Here is a 15,629-nt window from a genome sequence, read left to right on the forward strand (position 1 = left end):
CTTCCCAGTAGCTTGTACTGTGCTGTATTTTGGATTTAGTGTGAGAATAATGTTGATAATATGCCAATGTTTTACTTGTTGCTAAGTACTTTTTACACTAGTCAAGAACTTTTCATTTTCTCATGCAAGGCCAGCAAGAAGCTGGGAGAGGGCACTGCCAGGACAGCTGACCCAAATGAACAAAAGGGACAGTCCATGCCAGATGATGTCATGCTCAGTATATAAACTGGGAGGAGTTGGCCCGGGGGTACTGCAGCTCGGGAACTATGATCAGTCAGCACGTGGTAAGCATCACTGTGCTGTGCCTCACTTGGTTTCTATATTCTATTATTATCATCATCATCATCTTCTTCTTCTGTCATAATTCAGTCCTATCCATTTTTCTTATCTTTTTTCATCTGTGCTCCTCCCTATACCAGTGTGGGTGAAGGGGAGGAGTGGGCAAGTGGCTGTGTGGTGTTTACCTGCCAGCAGGGGTTAAACAACATTTCCAATTCAGTATACTTGTATTCAGTATGCTAAAGTTTATTTTTTCTCACAAAAGTTGTTTGATTGTGCCTTCATGCTACCTGTTTAGGAAAAAAAAAAAATTGGGTCTTCTTCCAAATACCATGCATTTTTAGACAAGCCTTTTTGCTCACTTCCTCGTATATTAGTCTAATCATAGAAAATTGTAGTATTTAAGTGTACAATTATCTGTCTAGCTCAAATCTAAAGCAGAATCTGCGAGCTTCATAAAAACACCAGGAATTACCGTTCCATTTAAATGATAGAACTTTATAGATAGTCTTGCATAGATGCATTTGTGAAGAGCTTCTGTAAGACCAAACATTGTTTGACCCACCACAGTAAACATGACATGAGAAGTCCTGATCCTGTAGCCATAGGATGTAAAAAGGTGTCAAAACAAGACTTTCTGCTTTTGGCACCCCAGCCACATCCACTCATATCAATGGTTTAAGTTATCGTCCCATGCCAGTTCTTCTTTAGAACGTATCTTGCTAGGAAACTTTTCTTCTTTTGAAGGAGTCATGAAAGGGAAGACAAGAGTAACTTCCAAGTGCTGACGCAAAGCACCAGGCTTTAAAACTATAATGGTCTGTTTTTGAAACATAAAGTGCTTTTCAGAAGTCCCTGGGGTTTACTTCCTTTCAAAATCTGTAACCTCGTACACCTTTTGCTAAGGAAGTCTGGATTAGAATGGGAACATGAATTCTCATGAGGACCACCTTAAAATGCGGGTTGAGGGAAATTCTTTTCCATAAACAGACATGCAAGAGCAGTAGGAAGAGACTCTCCTAAACTAGGTCATAACCTGGTAATGTAGAGGACACGAAGAAACAAGAGGAAGCTTTAAGAGGCAATGGCTCTACAAGTGCAAGCCGTATTTTCAAAATACACAGGTGACTTAATTTACTGAGATAGCTAATTTAATAATAAGGGAAATAAAAGTCTCGGTTATACAGGAAAGCTGGTACTTGTCCTCACCCCCACCTGTTCCGGCTTTTCCCACTTCCTGCAATTTGTGTTTCTGTTTCTCCTGAGTAATTTGCTCTAGCCATTTGCTGCTTTGGCTGGAGTGGTTCGTCTGATGAGAAACGATGCGGCCGAGTTTAGTATCCAGCAGCGTGAAAGCTTCTCCTGCTCTCGAAAGTTACATTCAGGGACTGTCAGGCCGCACCTGCTTATCTTGTGATAGCGCTCGCCAAACCCCTTCCTTCCCCACTGCATTTCCTGGAAGATGGCCGCTGTGCACACCCTGCCCCTCTATTAACGCACCCGGGTTCAGCAGAACAACAATTGCCCCTTTCTCCCGGCTGCGGGGAAGAACTCTTCACTGACACTCGTGGGTCGCGGATGGCAGGGCTGGCCGTGACGTGACGCCTTCGCTACCAGCTGCCTGCCTGGCCACACGCACCGGACACCGCTGCCGCGGAACCGTGCCGGACCGGCGGGGAGTTTCGGCTACAGTTGCGAGGCCAGCACCTCGGCACCACCCCGCCCCCTGCCCCCCTCTCAGGCCGTACCGCCCCGCCCCGCCCCGCCCCCCCCCCCGCCTCCGACTTTAACGCCCCCGCCCCACCGGCCGTGGCCGCGCCCCGGCGGGAGGTATGGGGCGGGGCCGGGGCCGGGCTGCCGGAAGACCGGTGTGGATAGTCCGCCGAGGGACCGGTGCTGTTTCCGCCGCCGCACAATGGCGGGGCGGCGGTAGGAGGTGGGCCGTCGGTGGACGGTGAGTGCCCTTCTCTAGCGGGTGGTGGCTGCTGGCAGAGCAAGGTCTCCTCCGACAGCGGGAGGTGTTCCCGGTGCTCGTCTCCTTCTCGCCAGCCCCTTCACCTCCTTCCCGGGTCCGGGCCTGGGCCGCGGCCCTGCCGCCTCTCCGCCCGCGGGCTATCCGGCTGAGGTGGCGGGGCAGGGGGGCTTCTGCGCCGCGATCCCCGCCGGTACTCTACACCCACCGCCTGGCTCTCCCCTCTCCTCGACCAGGCCGTTCCCCGGGCTCTGGGTTGTTCGAGATGAGGCAAGATGGAGCTGGGGCCCTTATCCTGCCGGTGGGACGGCTGGAAGGAGAGGTCCGGGAGCTCTTGCGAGGGAGCAAGGGAGCTCCGGCCCACGTAGCCTGTTACCTGCCTGGTGGCGACGGGGGCCAGTGTGGTAACACCACCACCTGGGTCCCATTGGCAACCTGGCTGGTGCTGCCTGCCTCTTCTGGCCCCGCAGGGAACCGCGTCGTCCCCCAGCTGCGTTGCTGCTAACCCCCAAGGCACCCCCCTGCCAGGCCGGCACCCTGTGGGGGCCAGAGGCGAGTGTAAACTCGCACACCGCGCTGCTTTCCAGTGCGGGGAGTGTGTGAGCACACACCCTGGCCCCTGGGTGTGGGCGTTGCTTCTGGGGATGACTCCAAACCAGCTGGTTTTAGGTCACTCTGAAGTTCAGATTTGACGGTAGTTGCCTTTTCTAAAACAGAAAGCAAGTTCACTTTGTGCGCTTGAAACTTTTCTTTGAGCTCTTATCTAGAATAGCTCCACCTCCACGGTTGTACATTAGCTGTGAATTCAGTTCTTAAGGAAAGGAATCCAGCTTGTTTTGTCACTCATGGAAGAGCAAAAGACCACTTAAGCTTAAGAGGAGGATAAAAATTAAAAGCATCGCATCTATAGAAAGCAGACATTGAGATGCCTAGGGGTGCCTTTGGGACTTGCGGAACTTAAGGAAAAAAAAGAATTAAGAAAACCAGGTAACTTATTCCCATATTAAAGGTAACGGAAGGGCATTTCCTGCTGTTTAGGTTCTTGTAAATGGCCTGCAGCCTTCTGTGTATCCTTTAGCACATGCATATCTTTTGAAAGACAAAACTTCATTCGTTTGGTTGTATGTGGTCGTGTTTAAATCCTAGAGTATTCAGTGACAATGTCATGGCTGCTGCCTACGAATGTTTAGCCAGTTTCTTCCAGGTAACTCCTCCTTTCACAATCCACACAGGTTTATGCTGATATTTGAGTTGCAGCTCTCTGGAAATGTTTTACAATAAGAACATGGATGTCACCAGGTGGGGAGGGGGGAGAGCAAATTAGTAGCCCAGATGTTTTAGAGAACACTAGAATAATACGAGATACAAGTGCTTAATACCCAGTGTGAGACCTCAAAATGCTGGTTTAGATAAAGTGTGCACTCGGCAGTGCAACATTGTTTTGCAATCATTGTATCAAATTTGCTCACATATTGATTGCTACTCAAATTGTATATCTGTCTCTCCTTTGATCAGTTTTCTTCTTTACTAATATGAACAGCATCTGCTATTGAAAAGGGGGAATATTCAGATGATAGAGAGTGGCTTTGGGGCCATCCTTGTTATTGCCTCCTAAGTGTTCTACATGCTACAAAGTTTCTTCAGTCTTTCTGTCAAAACTTTTCTGTACTGAGCTGAGGCTTTGTTGTGGGCTCTTAAAAGCCCACAAAGGTGTCTAGACCTACAATAGGCTTACTGTGCATTTGGTGAACTACCCACAGGTGTTAGACTTTTTAAGAGGAGAAAATTAGCTGAATTTTGGAATGCATTTGTTTGGAGCAAATTTTGCCTTCCACCAAGACTTGTTTGTCTTGATGGTATTATAGAGCCAGGGTTGTTGAGATTTCCGTAACAAATAATAACCAGTGCTCATTGCTCGATTAATTTAAAATACAGATTTTGATTTTTTTAATTTCTAGGTGGGGATTGGTAAATTGAACAGCAAAAGCCATGGGAGATGCTGCAAAACCTTGCTTTGCCAAACAAAACGAAGAACAGGACATTTTACATCATGAAGAAATAAAAGGAAGCTCCTTACAGAATGACTACAGGGTAATGGATGACTACGGAAATGGCCATAGCAATATAATTGATACCAACCTGCAAAAGAAAAAGGGAACAGAGAGTCATTATGGAAGTAGTCCCAGACGAGGGCCACGTAGTGTTTTGACTAGCCCGAATTCACTTAAAATCACAATTTACAGTCAAGGATCAAAGTTAAATGATACCCAGAGAGACCAAATGAAGAAGTGGGTATCTGATGACCACCGTGGTGCTTCTGACAGCTGGAGGGAGTATAGGTCTGTTGCCTGGAATCCTGTTCATAGCAGGACAAGAAAGGACTCTTTTCAAGAGGTTGAAGGTGCTGGAAACAGAAATGTAAGACGACAACTGCACGAAGACTTAATGAGTGAAGATGTGCCAGACATGCATAAAGGAAGCTCTGGTAATCAACATGTTTGTTTTTACATAGCTATTCAGTAAACCAACTTTCTGCTTGTGTTACTGAAGAGTAAAATTTCCAGATTCACTGCTAAAGCAAAAAATCACTTTGCAAACTATACTGCTAAAAGCTATACTGCTGAACTGTGAACAAATTGTTACAGTGAATGGTACAAAACTTGTTTTATAGATTGTGTTGTCTTTGTGAGTTAGTTTATAAGTGGTAGGACTAAGTAGATTCTAGTATCTGTGTCATGTCCCTGTTTGCAGTTTTTCATGTACCATTTGATTGAGTCTGCCAAGGCTCATAAGGGATGTTTCAGTTAAGGTAATACAGGGTAAGATTCTGGATGAGGTCTGTAACAACATGTCTTAATGAAAGTTGAAAACAATGCCTCATAGGTATTGCAAGAGCTTAATACCAGTAACAGTAATACAGCAGTAACAGAACTAGTTCTCCATGTACACTGAACTTCTCTAGGGGCAATTGGAACTAGTGATGAGACTACAAATGCTAATTATTGAAATGCAAGAAGGAACAGGCTAGGGGAGAGTACAATGATCAGAATCATAAGATCTTTGTTGATTGTGAGTACTATGAGGAAGTGTAAGTAGATCAAAGCACAAAGAATAAGCTTTAAAGAAAATATAATAGATGAAGGCAAAGATAAGGTGCTGCTAACAGAGAACAACAGCCTGTTAGCAAGAAATCAGTCTTGTTTCACTTACGTCTGAATGCCATAGCCAGTATTGATCTGCCTCTCTGATGAGAAGGAAAGCTATAGTGGGTTGATGGCATTTAATCCCTGGACTTTCTGCTCTTTGCCTTGTTAGCATCTGTCACTAAAAAGATAAACTGTGAGCAAGTGCCCAGTCTCTTTCACTGTTAGAAGCAGGCTGAAAAGTTAAGGTCAGTCTCAGATGAGGAGAGAGCAGAGAAGCATGCTTTCACAAGTTTGTTCTTGAATTTGCTGAGTCTAGTGAACTTAGTTCTGTGAAACTTTGGAATCTCACTGAAGCAGATTTTTGGAACCACCAGCAATCATACATGATAACTTGTTAAGAAAAAATGAGCTACTGGAGCTACTGGCATACAGGAAATGGCAAACCTATCTTAGAAGTGGAATTTTCAGTATTGGAAACCTATTCTGGAACAAGTAATGTAACCTACTGCAAGTATTTGAAAGGCAAAAAAAGAGGTCAGTTGATGTAAATATGGATTTGTCTAGAATTATGCCAAAAATTACCTATCTAGAAGTATGTCAAGTCCTTCTGATTTTTACTTTAAAATGGTGATAAGTCCCAGTGGAAGAAGCAGTTGATAGATATTGGTAGTGCTAGTACTGTAGTACTTCAGGCATTCATTTACATGACAGTCCTGTAAGTAAACCAGAAGAAAATTGTCAAGGTTAAATTAATGCAAGAGACTTACAGAGCTAATTACATAATTTTACTCAGAAAATACTTACCATAAATTCTGCCAGAATGACAGCATTTAGCAAGCATCTGCAAGGATTCTATTCTGTTGAATGTTTGTCACACACTGATGATGTGTGAAGATGGAAAGCTCATTAAATGTGTGCTTTTAAATTTCAGTCTGCTGTGGAGCTGGTAGGAACTCAATGTGGAAAAGCCAGGTGAATTAGAATAACTTTGCGCAATTGAAGAAATGACCTACATACAGGATGAAATATAAAAGAAGCATGTGCAAATGCAATTAAGTAGGGATGTCAGCTTTAGAAATAAAGGAGGTGTCCTGGTTTGGGCCAGGATAGAGGTGATTTTCTGTCTTGTACTTTTGCTTTTAGCTAAGTCTCTTGTAAGTAGTTGCACTTGCTGAAATTAACAGCAAGTTTCTCAGACAGTCTGTGTTTCTAGGACTGATAACACTCTGTATATAGTTATTGCTAGAGACTGGTGTGCAGAGCCAAGGACACTGCTCAGCTCTGAGGAAAACATAAAGAGGTTCCACCTGCATCCCTCCTTTGGGGAGGAACGGACAAGATAGATGCCAGAACTGACCAAACAGAGCATTCCATCCCATATACATCATCCTCAGCATAAATTTGAGGGATCACGAGGGCCAAGCCAGATTTCCTGATTTCCTGCTTCCGGCTGCCTGCCCTTCCTGCCTTTCCTGCTTCCCTTTCCTTCACCCCGGCACCCTGGAAGGATCCCGTCCGTTCATCTGCCTGTGGTCCTGATCCGTGCCAGCCCTTATCTGTGTGTTCCTGCCTCCAGTTCCCAACTGCTGCTGACTCCAGGAGTCCAGCCTGGACTTTCCCAGAGCTGCCCTGCAGCCTCGGTGGTGACGTGAGAGCTATTGGGGGAAAGGGGGGAGGAATGTGGTATCCCTTTTCTTGTATATTTGTATATATTTAGTAATTTTTCCTATTTATCATTACTGTTTCATTAAAGTTGTGTAGTTTAGTTTCCAACCCGTAAGTCTCTCTCCCTTATTCTCTCTCCTTTCTTATCCAGGAGGAGAGAGAGATTAATAGAGAGCGTCTGTTACTCGGTTTAATTGCCGGGCCAGTGTTAAACCGTGACAGGAGGGAAAGCTGTTAGAATCTGAAATCATAGCAAATCGGGAGGTTATAATGAATAGTCAATGTCATGGTGTTATGGGGTGTAAACACACACTTGCAGCCTGAACTTCTCCTTTTTGTTTAAGTCTCAGTTGTCATACTCTGTCCAGCTTAGGCACTCTGTCCAAATGAATAAAATTTAAACAGTCTAAAGAAGAGCAAGAGGAATGGTGCAACAGGTAGAAAACAAACTACACAAACAATCCCAAATACTTTCTGAAGGGCAGGAAGGCATACTAACGGTTGTCTAGAATTGTATTAAAAAGTTAATGCAGTAATCTGGCTTGCATTTTTCCAGTAGGTAGGACACAAAGCATTGCACCTAAAATTGAGCAAAAAAGGTTCAGATGAGGAGAGAAGGTAAAATTTCTAATGGTAAAGCTAGTGAACTACTACAGAAGTTGTCAGGGCAGTTCGTGGAGAAGGTACCTGAAGGCCTTTTAAGAACAAGTTAGTTGAGCATTACTAAGGACTGACGAAGTTTGGTTCATCCTGCTGCTAAGCATGGGCATGCCACAGCACGCCTCTTGGGCCCACGCAAAAGCTTCAGTTCTGTGTCAAGTAGCAAAAAATTACTAAAATTGTTTCTTTTTCAAGTTACTTAGTCTGTTGCAGAAATAGTTGATAAACAGGTTGTTGCTCATTGAATACTGTCAGGATTTAACGCTGGGCTGGCAATTAAACCGAATGACAAATGCATTCTATTAATCCCTCTCCCCTCCCTGATAAAGAAAGGAGAATAAGGGAGAAAGACTTATGGGCTGGAAACTAAACTGTACAGCTTTAAGGAAACAGTAATGAACAGGAAAGTAAGAATTATTAAATATATACGAATACACATCAAAACGATATCGCATACTTTCCTCCTTCCACCCAGTAACACTCGCATCGCCACCCAGGCTGCAGAGCAGCCCTGGGAAAGTCCAGGCTGGATGCCTGGAGTCAGCAGCAGCCAGGAGCTGAAGGCAGGAACACACAGATTCAGGCTGGTATGGATCAGGACCACAGGCAGATGGGCAGATGGAATCTTCCCAGGATGCTGAAGCAACCAGGGACAGGTGAAGAAGGACCAAAGGGAAGGGCAAAGGGAAAGGGGATTTGATCCTCGTGATCCCGCAAATTTATACTGAGTATAATGCGCATGGGATGGAATACTCTGGTCAATTTTGGTCGTTTGTCTTGTCCACTCCTTCCCTTTTGCTTTCCAGAGAATAAGATGTTCCTCAGAACCCAGCAGTGGCCTTCATTCTGCATACAATTCTCTAACCGTAACAATAAACACCAAGCATTATCCATCCTAGAAGCAGACACTAACTGAGAAACTTGCTTTTAATTTCAGCACGTGCAGCTACTTAAAACAGACCTAGATGAAAGCAGTTACCAGATGGAAAATTCTCTCTATTCTGGCCCAAATCAGGACAAATACATTTTTCTTGAAGCACTGTCCGCACTGATAGTAAAAATGTAGTCAGGTAACTGATGAGAATCAGTGTATAAAAAAGATGGAATGGATGAAGTTCAGAGTCTGAGACTTACATTTCTGCTTACTAGAGCTTCCTTTGGCATACTGTCCTGGCAACCTTCGAAACATAAGCTTGTATTGCTGATGAAACAAATTGTATTGCCATCTTTATCCTGCTCTGTTTACAGCATTAAAGCATGCACGCTTCTTAGTGCAAACAACTGGTTAAAAATACACAACCAAGTTGTTTCCCTTTTACCAATTACTAGAGGCAAACACAGTGATCAAAGGAAAGAAACTTCATCAATGTATTTGATAGAACAGTTATGTTTTATCTCTGATTTTGTTTTTATTTTGTTTGGTTGGTTTTTAATTATTATAAATTATCATTCTCAGTCAAAGGAAGTTGCATAAATTTTCTCAGAATCGGTGAACTTTAGAAATTCTGTGCATCTGGACATCCTGTATAGTTACTCAACTATAATGACAATTCATTCATCTACAGATGTGATCTTAAACCACATGTGAAAATCTGGCCTATGTATATTAATTTCTGAGATTATTTTACAGGTATTTGGACCAGTAACAATTCCTGCTTCAAAATGATGACAAAGTTTGCCTAAAAGTAGAAGTGGTATTTACATTCCAGAACTTTTGCAGTGAACAAAGCAAGCTGTTTCAGCATAATTCTACTGGTTGCATAGCTATGTTTAGCAAAGTGTGCAAATACCTAGGAAGTTCATTACTTATGTAGCCAATAGGATTGGTTGAGGGGGGTGGTTTCCGCCTTACTTAATAATGTGAAGGCAGTATTGATTCATATGCTGTTTTAATTGAAAGGCAAGTGACATTAACAAGCATTTATTACTGGTGATAATAGTTGTATGTCAGGCCATAGCAGTGCTGTATCAGTGCTGTTAGCTCTTATAAAATACTCATGTTGGCCTGCACTCATTAATTCTGTTATATTTGTAGCCATGTATGGGTCAGTTCACTTTCTAGCTTGTTCATCTACCTAAGCCTGACAAGGCATCCTAAAATATATGGATATATTCTGTCTTTTTATAATGATATATACATATGTTTCAACTAACCAGTGAAATTGACTACATTTAGTTTTCTATTCTTGCCAGTTTTAAGAAGCTATCTAAATAAGGTTTGTGACCTCAGTGGGACAAATTAGTGTTTTTTAGTATTCTGGAACAAAAGTGCTATAGGTTATGGTACAAATATATATGCTTGCTATTAGCAGGCTTACACAGAGCAGATGATAAAACTGTGCAGGATAGTTATTATCTCCTTTGGGTCACTCATAAGTAGAATGGTAATTAAAGAAAAAAAAACCAACTGTTTGGTACTCTGAAGTTATTTGACATATTTGCTCTCATAACTCTTCATAAGAAACGAAGAAGCTTAGGAAACCAAGAAGATCAAGAAGAATTAGAAAAGATGAGCATGATCAAGATGAAGTGAATGGTCCAGTCATAGATGAATCTGTGCTGTCGGAAAAGGAACTTCTAGGGTTGCGGCAAGCTGAAGAACGATTGAAGCGAGACCACATTTATAGACTGAAGAAGGTGCCTCTATCTTTGCTTGTGTAGTCCTCTCCTTTTTTTGTCTGTAAATTCAATATAAAGGGTACTGTTTTAGCCATATCTCTGACTGTAGCTAGGAAGTATAGTTACAGCATTTATAAAACATAAAAATGGATGCCGTTAATGAATTATCAAGAGAAAGCAGGTTATTCTTTTTTAATATTTTGGTGGGCTTTTTATTATCTTGCTATAATAGATCTTGGTTTGGCATCAACTTGAGCACAAAAAATGGCTGCTCCTGTAATTAATTAGTTAACATCAGATCACTAGATGCCAAGGCAGTGGACCAGATAAAGTTTCTTGTATATTTTCTTCAGTTAATATATTCTTCCATGGGCGTTGGGTATTGTCCACTGTAAAATACAAGGTGGTGGACTTGATTGACCCAGTACTAGACTTTTCTGGCATTATATTTGACATGCAAACTTTTTCCTGTAAAAATCAAGTTAGGAAAGCTAGAGTGAGTTTTTTGGAACTTCAGATTTGAAGCCATTCAACTTAGCAAGGGTCTTGAATGAAAAGAAGGCAATATCTTCCCACATTTTAGAGTTTTTTACTATCTTTATTTCAGCAACCTAGAAGCTATCCATCAGCAAAATATACCTGCAAATTGTGCGATGTTTTGATTGAGTCGGTGGCTTTTGCTCATAAGCACATTAAAGAGAAAAGACACAAGAGAAGCCTGAAGGTAAGTAAAGGACAATGAAAAGTTTAAAATGCAGATTTGTGTATCACCCTACTAGTGACAGTGAATCTGCACTGCCTCTAAAATCATTCCACATTTATGTTTATTGGTTTGAATCTTCTTAAAAACTCAACTTTAGTGATACTGGTAAAAAGAGTCCACTTGGGACCTGGTATTTTCTCATCTTGGTAATTTGATTTGTGCACTTCATGCCTATTATTATTAGAAGTCATCCTTATTTAAAGTATAACTCAGTAGTATTTTGTTTCTGGTGACTGAAACATAATTTCAAGGCCATAACAGCTGAGTCTTCTGTTCTATAGTTCTTGTAGACTAGTTAAGTGTATTCTTACTGATATTTCTGTATATACTGTATATCTCTTTGGCATCTTTTAAAAATGAAGAGCTGGGACCAGGTCCAGAGCAATAAAGAATAGCAATAAGCAAATATAGTTGGTATGGCAGAATTAGAGACATCTGGAAAACCTATAGTGGTATTACTTGGGATGAGTTGCAGGCATTCATTCAATTCTAGCATGTGGAGCAGCTCAAGGGAATCATTAAAGTGTCAGTCTTATTATCTCTAAAGGAAAAACAAGAAGAACAGCTGCTGACCGCTCTGCCTCCTCCAACACCTGCCCAGATAAAAGCTATTGATGTTGCTATAGAAAATGTAGTGCAGCAGTTTGGCTTAAATAATGAAGATCTAGAAGAAAGGCTCAACATTAAAACCAGGATGGAAAACTTACTACGTCAAAAATTGCCAGGTATTATTCAAAATTTGTTTTAAATTCTAGAAATGGCAATTTAAAAAGAAAATGAAAACCAGCTCATAAAGTGAAAACTTACTTCAAAAACTTGGCTAGCTAAATTCTAAAACAGTGTATTTAGTTACTAGTCTGAGTGACATGATGTGGTAATATAACAATTACACAATCATAATTAAATTACGGAGCTCATGGGAGGCATTTGACCTCCATGTTAAGCCTCTACTAGCAACAGTATAGCGGATACTTATCCGTGCTGTTGGCAAGCCCTTTATTTCCTGTGGTCATCAAACCTAGCTGTAGATTTCAAGATCTACTTACAGTGTTGTAAAATTGCTATAGACTGAGAATTGGGTTTAGAGTAAATGCAGTATAATTCTTCTTGTTGCAGAGTGCTCATTAAGATTGTATGGCTCCTCCTATAGCAGATTTGGTTTCAAAACTTCAGACATAAACATAGATATCCAGTTTCCTGCCAGTGTAAGTAAGACCTTTTTATTAAGTACATCTAGGTGGTTTAGAACATTTATGCCTTTATGTAGATTGTAGTTTAAATACAATTTACAGTGTGGTAGTAGCACATTTTATGAAAATGTGTTGGGTATAACAGAGCTACCACATTAAGATGATCGTAAGACAATATTCCTTGCTTAGTACACCAGTGATGATCAGGTAATATAATACAACTTTTTGTTTTATCATACCTAATTTCTGAAAAACTGAAATCATGTAAAGTATGTACTCTTAACAGTCCTATGAGACAAATCACTTTATCTTCTCTTGCAGATGGATTAAGTGGCACTTCTGTGATCATTTATTTTTACTGTGCTAATATATAGACATGAGAGTTTGTGATAGCTATGAACCCATCTTACATCATATTTGTATGTGAAGTAATTTGAATTCTTGATTTGCCATGCTAGTTGTTCCTATACATCTTTGTGCTTGTACATCAGAGAGAAATTTAGGACTGTTAAAAGGTTTTGATTCCATGTTTGAACTTATGTCTGTAGTAGTTGATTTGGCAGTCTCATAGTTAAAAGTTAACATTTCCTTTGGGAAAGAAAGGTGGAAAAGTAGGGGAAATTAATGATCCAAGTTAATGAAGTTCCTATAATTTAAAAAAGCTGTGATTATTATATTTGATATGAGGTAGATACACTGTTTGAGAAGCCAGTCATTTAAGCACTCTGAAATAATATCTCGGTGTTGTTTTGGTTTTTTTTTTCCACTACCAGGTATTTCATAGAGTTAAAAAAAGCTTTATTTAAAATTACTCCATGGTGATTTTTTCCTCAAAATTAACCATAGTTCCTTTTGATACAGTTAATGGTAACTAAGGACTAAGAGCAGCTTTTTTCTCAGTTGCTGTTATTTTATTTCCTTCTTGCTTCCCACTCTGGAAGAAATAAGGAAGTGCCTTAGGGTGATGTTTTAAGGTGTTTTTTGAGTTGTGGGAAATCACCTTTTTGACAGCTATGAAAACTGCTTCATTACTCTTATTGACAGATGACTCAGCCAGATGTTCTCTTACTTGTGCAAGAAATTCTTCAAAAAAGTGGTAAGAAAAAATTGCTGCCTTCTCAATGCTGTTAAACTATTACTGGCTTAGTATTGTTGAATTCCACCTTTGTTGAACAGGTAAACTACATGCTGTTCTGTTTTTTTTTAGAATTATGTGAGACTTAAAAATACTGCAGGAAAGAATACATTTGCAGAACTAACTTTGGTTTGGTATTCAGTGTTATGACTATTGAAGTCCTATTATTTGAGAAATTACTAGTGGGAGGTTTTCTTCTACATTATAAGTGAAGATGTCATTAAACCTAAGGTAGGCTGTGCTGCCTTTCTTTCTCCAGATTGCTTCATTAACCATGTACAACAGAGAAAATAGCCTAAGCTTTTCCAGCACATGATCAGACACTTGGTAACATACTTTCAGATTGTAATTGTGTGCACTTGCCTGTTACTGCAGTGAGGCGATGTACAAAGGGCTGCATACAGACACAAGATTTTTTTCAGGTAAAAAATAGAAGTATATGCTCGAATACAGGCAAATATAGTTTAAGATTTTTTAAAAATGCACTTAAAACAATTTGAGCATATGTAGGCAAAAAATTCAAGGATGACAAAGATACTGTCCTTTTAAATGCAGGTTGCAAAATGCAGCTTTACTACTTTCTTGTCTTGCTAATATGCCCACAGTTGGGAAATCAGACCATATGATTCCTGGCATGTGTATTAAACATGCATACTTTTATGCACTGAAATTTTTCTCATTGGCTCACCCTCCCCATACACACACTGGATGTGTATCATCCTGTTTTGTCAAGTGGCCATTTATAGTCTTTGAACACTTGATTATTTTTCAATCAGACTGGAGGAATGAAGGCCCAGATCCTGGAAGAAGTTAGGATCTCTAATGTGTTTTGAAAGGAAGCAATATTTGTATTAACACTGTCTGCAAAGCCTTTTTCTGTGAGCCAGAAGATACAGGAGCAGAACATCAGGTGTTTGAGCTACCTCAGTGGCAAAATCAAGATGTTCTTCGAGGAAGTCAGGTGTCTAAATGGTTAGTTAACACCAAGAAAACCTTGTTTCAGAATTTCTGAGCTGAGTATCTAAAATTATTTTGTAGTTTCCCCTCTACCTGGCCCAGTGAAACAGTCAGACATTAAAAATTAAGTCCAGTTTGGATCAGTAAACTCCACTTGGAGAAGGGACTTCAGTGACATTATTATTTTTTAGTTTTAAGCCAAAAATGTAGCAGAATGGTAATTGCAAACCTATGTAAGAAATGAGAGGAAAAAATGAAAACTTAAGAATAGCAAGAATGCATTACATTGTATCAGTAAGCCTTTTGTATACTTGCCTAGAGTATTTCTGGATTACCAGGGAGTATAAACTTGGTTATTTTCTTTCTGTCTAGTGCTGACATAATGTTCTGTTTTTTTCTTCTTTCAAACTAACGTTGTTTTATAGGTGTTTACTTTTGTTTACAGTTTGTCTGTATGCATTAGTTACTCAAGTCAGCACTTAAATAAAACATATCTATTTAATTATACCTACAGTGTATATGAATTTTGAACATTTCCTTTTTCTCCTGAGTATTTTCTTAATATAGGGTGCTTATCATATAGACCATACTCTTCCCATCAAGTGTGAAAACCTTGATTTAAAAGAGTGTCAAGATTAATTTAACAGATGTACTAAGTTATTTACCATATCAAGATTAGTAATTTTATTAAGAAGTTGAGGTCCTAGCTGTGCTGCTTTAATTGTACCCTGTTAAACATATTTTTTGCCAACACCATGCTTAACGTTGCTTCCTCTTCCTCTTTCTTCTCCCTAGAATCTTTTACGGAAGTTGATGCAGATTTCCATGCTAGAATACCCATGGTGGTGTGCAGAGAGAAACAAAGGTCTCAGTTGTCACTTTGTGTGTTCTAATAGTATATAGCAATGTAAATTATATGTACCAACATCTGAAAAATGACGTTTCTGTACTAAATTATTACAGTTCCATGGATCTTGAAACACAAACTAACAATCATGGGCAAGTCATTCCTAGCCTAGAATAAGAGGGTAAGGGTTGTTCTGTCCTCAGCTGTGTATTTCCCAATCCCTTCAACCATTATGGCTTCCAGCATGTACCCTTACCCTTCCATTTGGGATAACTGCTTAAGCAGAAACTTTCCTTCTGTATAGTTAATGTAGATACCGTATTAACTTACAGATTTTTGTAAGGGCAAGGTCAGATTACTTAGCATCACCAGTATTTTTTAAACAAGTGAAAAGCA

General features: G+C 40.4%; 1 protein-coding gene across 1 annotated transcript in view; it reads left to right on the plus strand.

The window, feature by feature from the left end:
• Nucleotides 1-2,092: 2,092 nt before the first annotated feature.
• The window catches only part of TUT7 (terminal uridylyl transferase 7), a 37,163-nt gene continuing 23,626 nt past the window's right edge, over nt 2,093-15,629 (plus strand). Inside the window, exons 1-8 of the mRNA XM_071731710.1 lie at nt 2,093-2,233; nt 4,210-4,736; nt 10,184-10,359; nt 10,949-11,065; nt 11,652-11,829; nt 12,221-12,309; nt 13,339-13,390; nt 15,182-15,251. Coding sequence (XP_071587811.1) covers nt 4,241-4,736; nt 10,184-10,359; nt 10,949-11,065; nt 11,652-11,829; nt 12,221-12,309; nt 13,339-13,390; nt 15,182-15,251 — 1,178 coding nt within the window. The 5' untranslated portion in view covers nt 2,093-2,233; nt 4,210-4,240. The remainder of the gene's footprint in view (nt 2,234-4,209; nt 4,737-10,183; nt 10,360-10,948; nt 11,066-11,651; nt 11,830-12,220; nt 12,310-13,338; nt 13,391-15,181; nt 15,252-15,629) is intronic.

The sequence above is a fragment of the Heliangelus exortis genome, chromosome Z, assembly GCF_036169615.1.
Source record: "Heliangelus exortis chromosome Z, bHelExo1.hap1, whole genome shotgun sequence".
NCBI lineage: Eukaryota > Metazoa > Chordata > Aves > Apodiformes > Trochilidae > Heliangelus > Heliangelus exortis.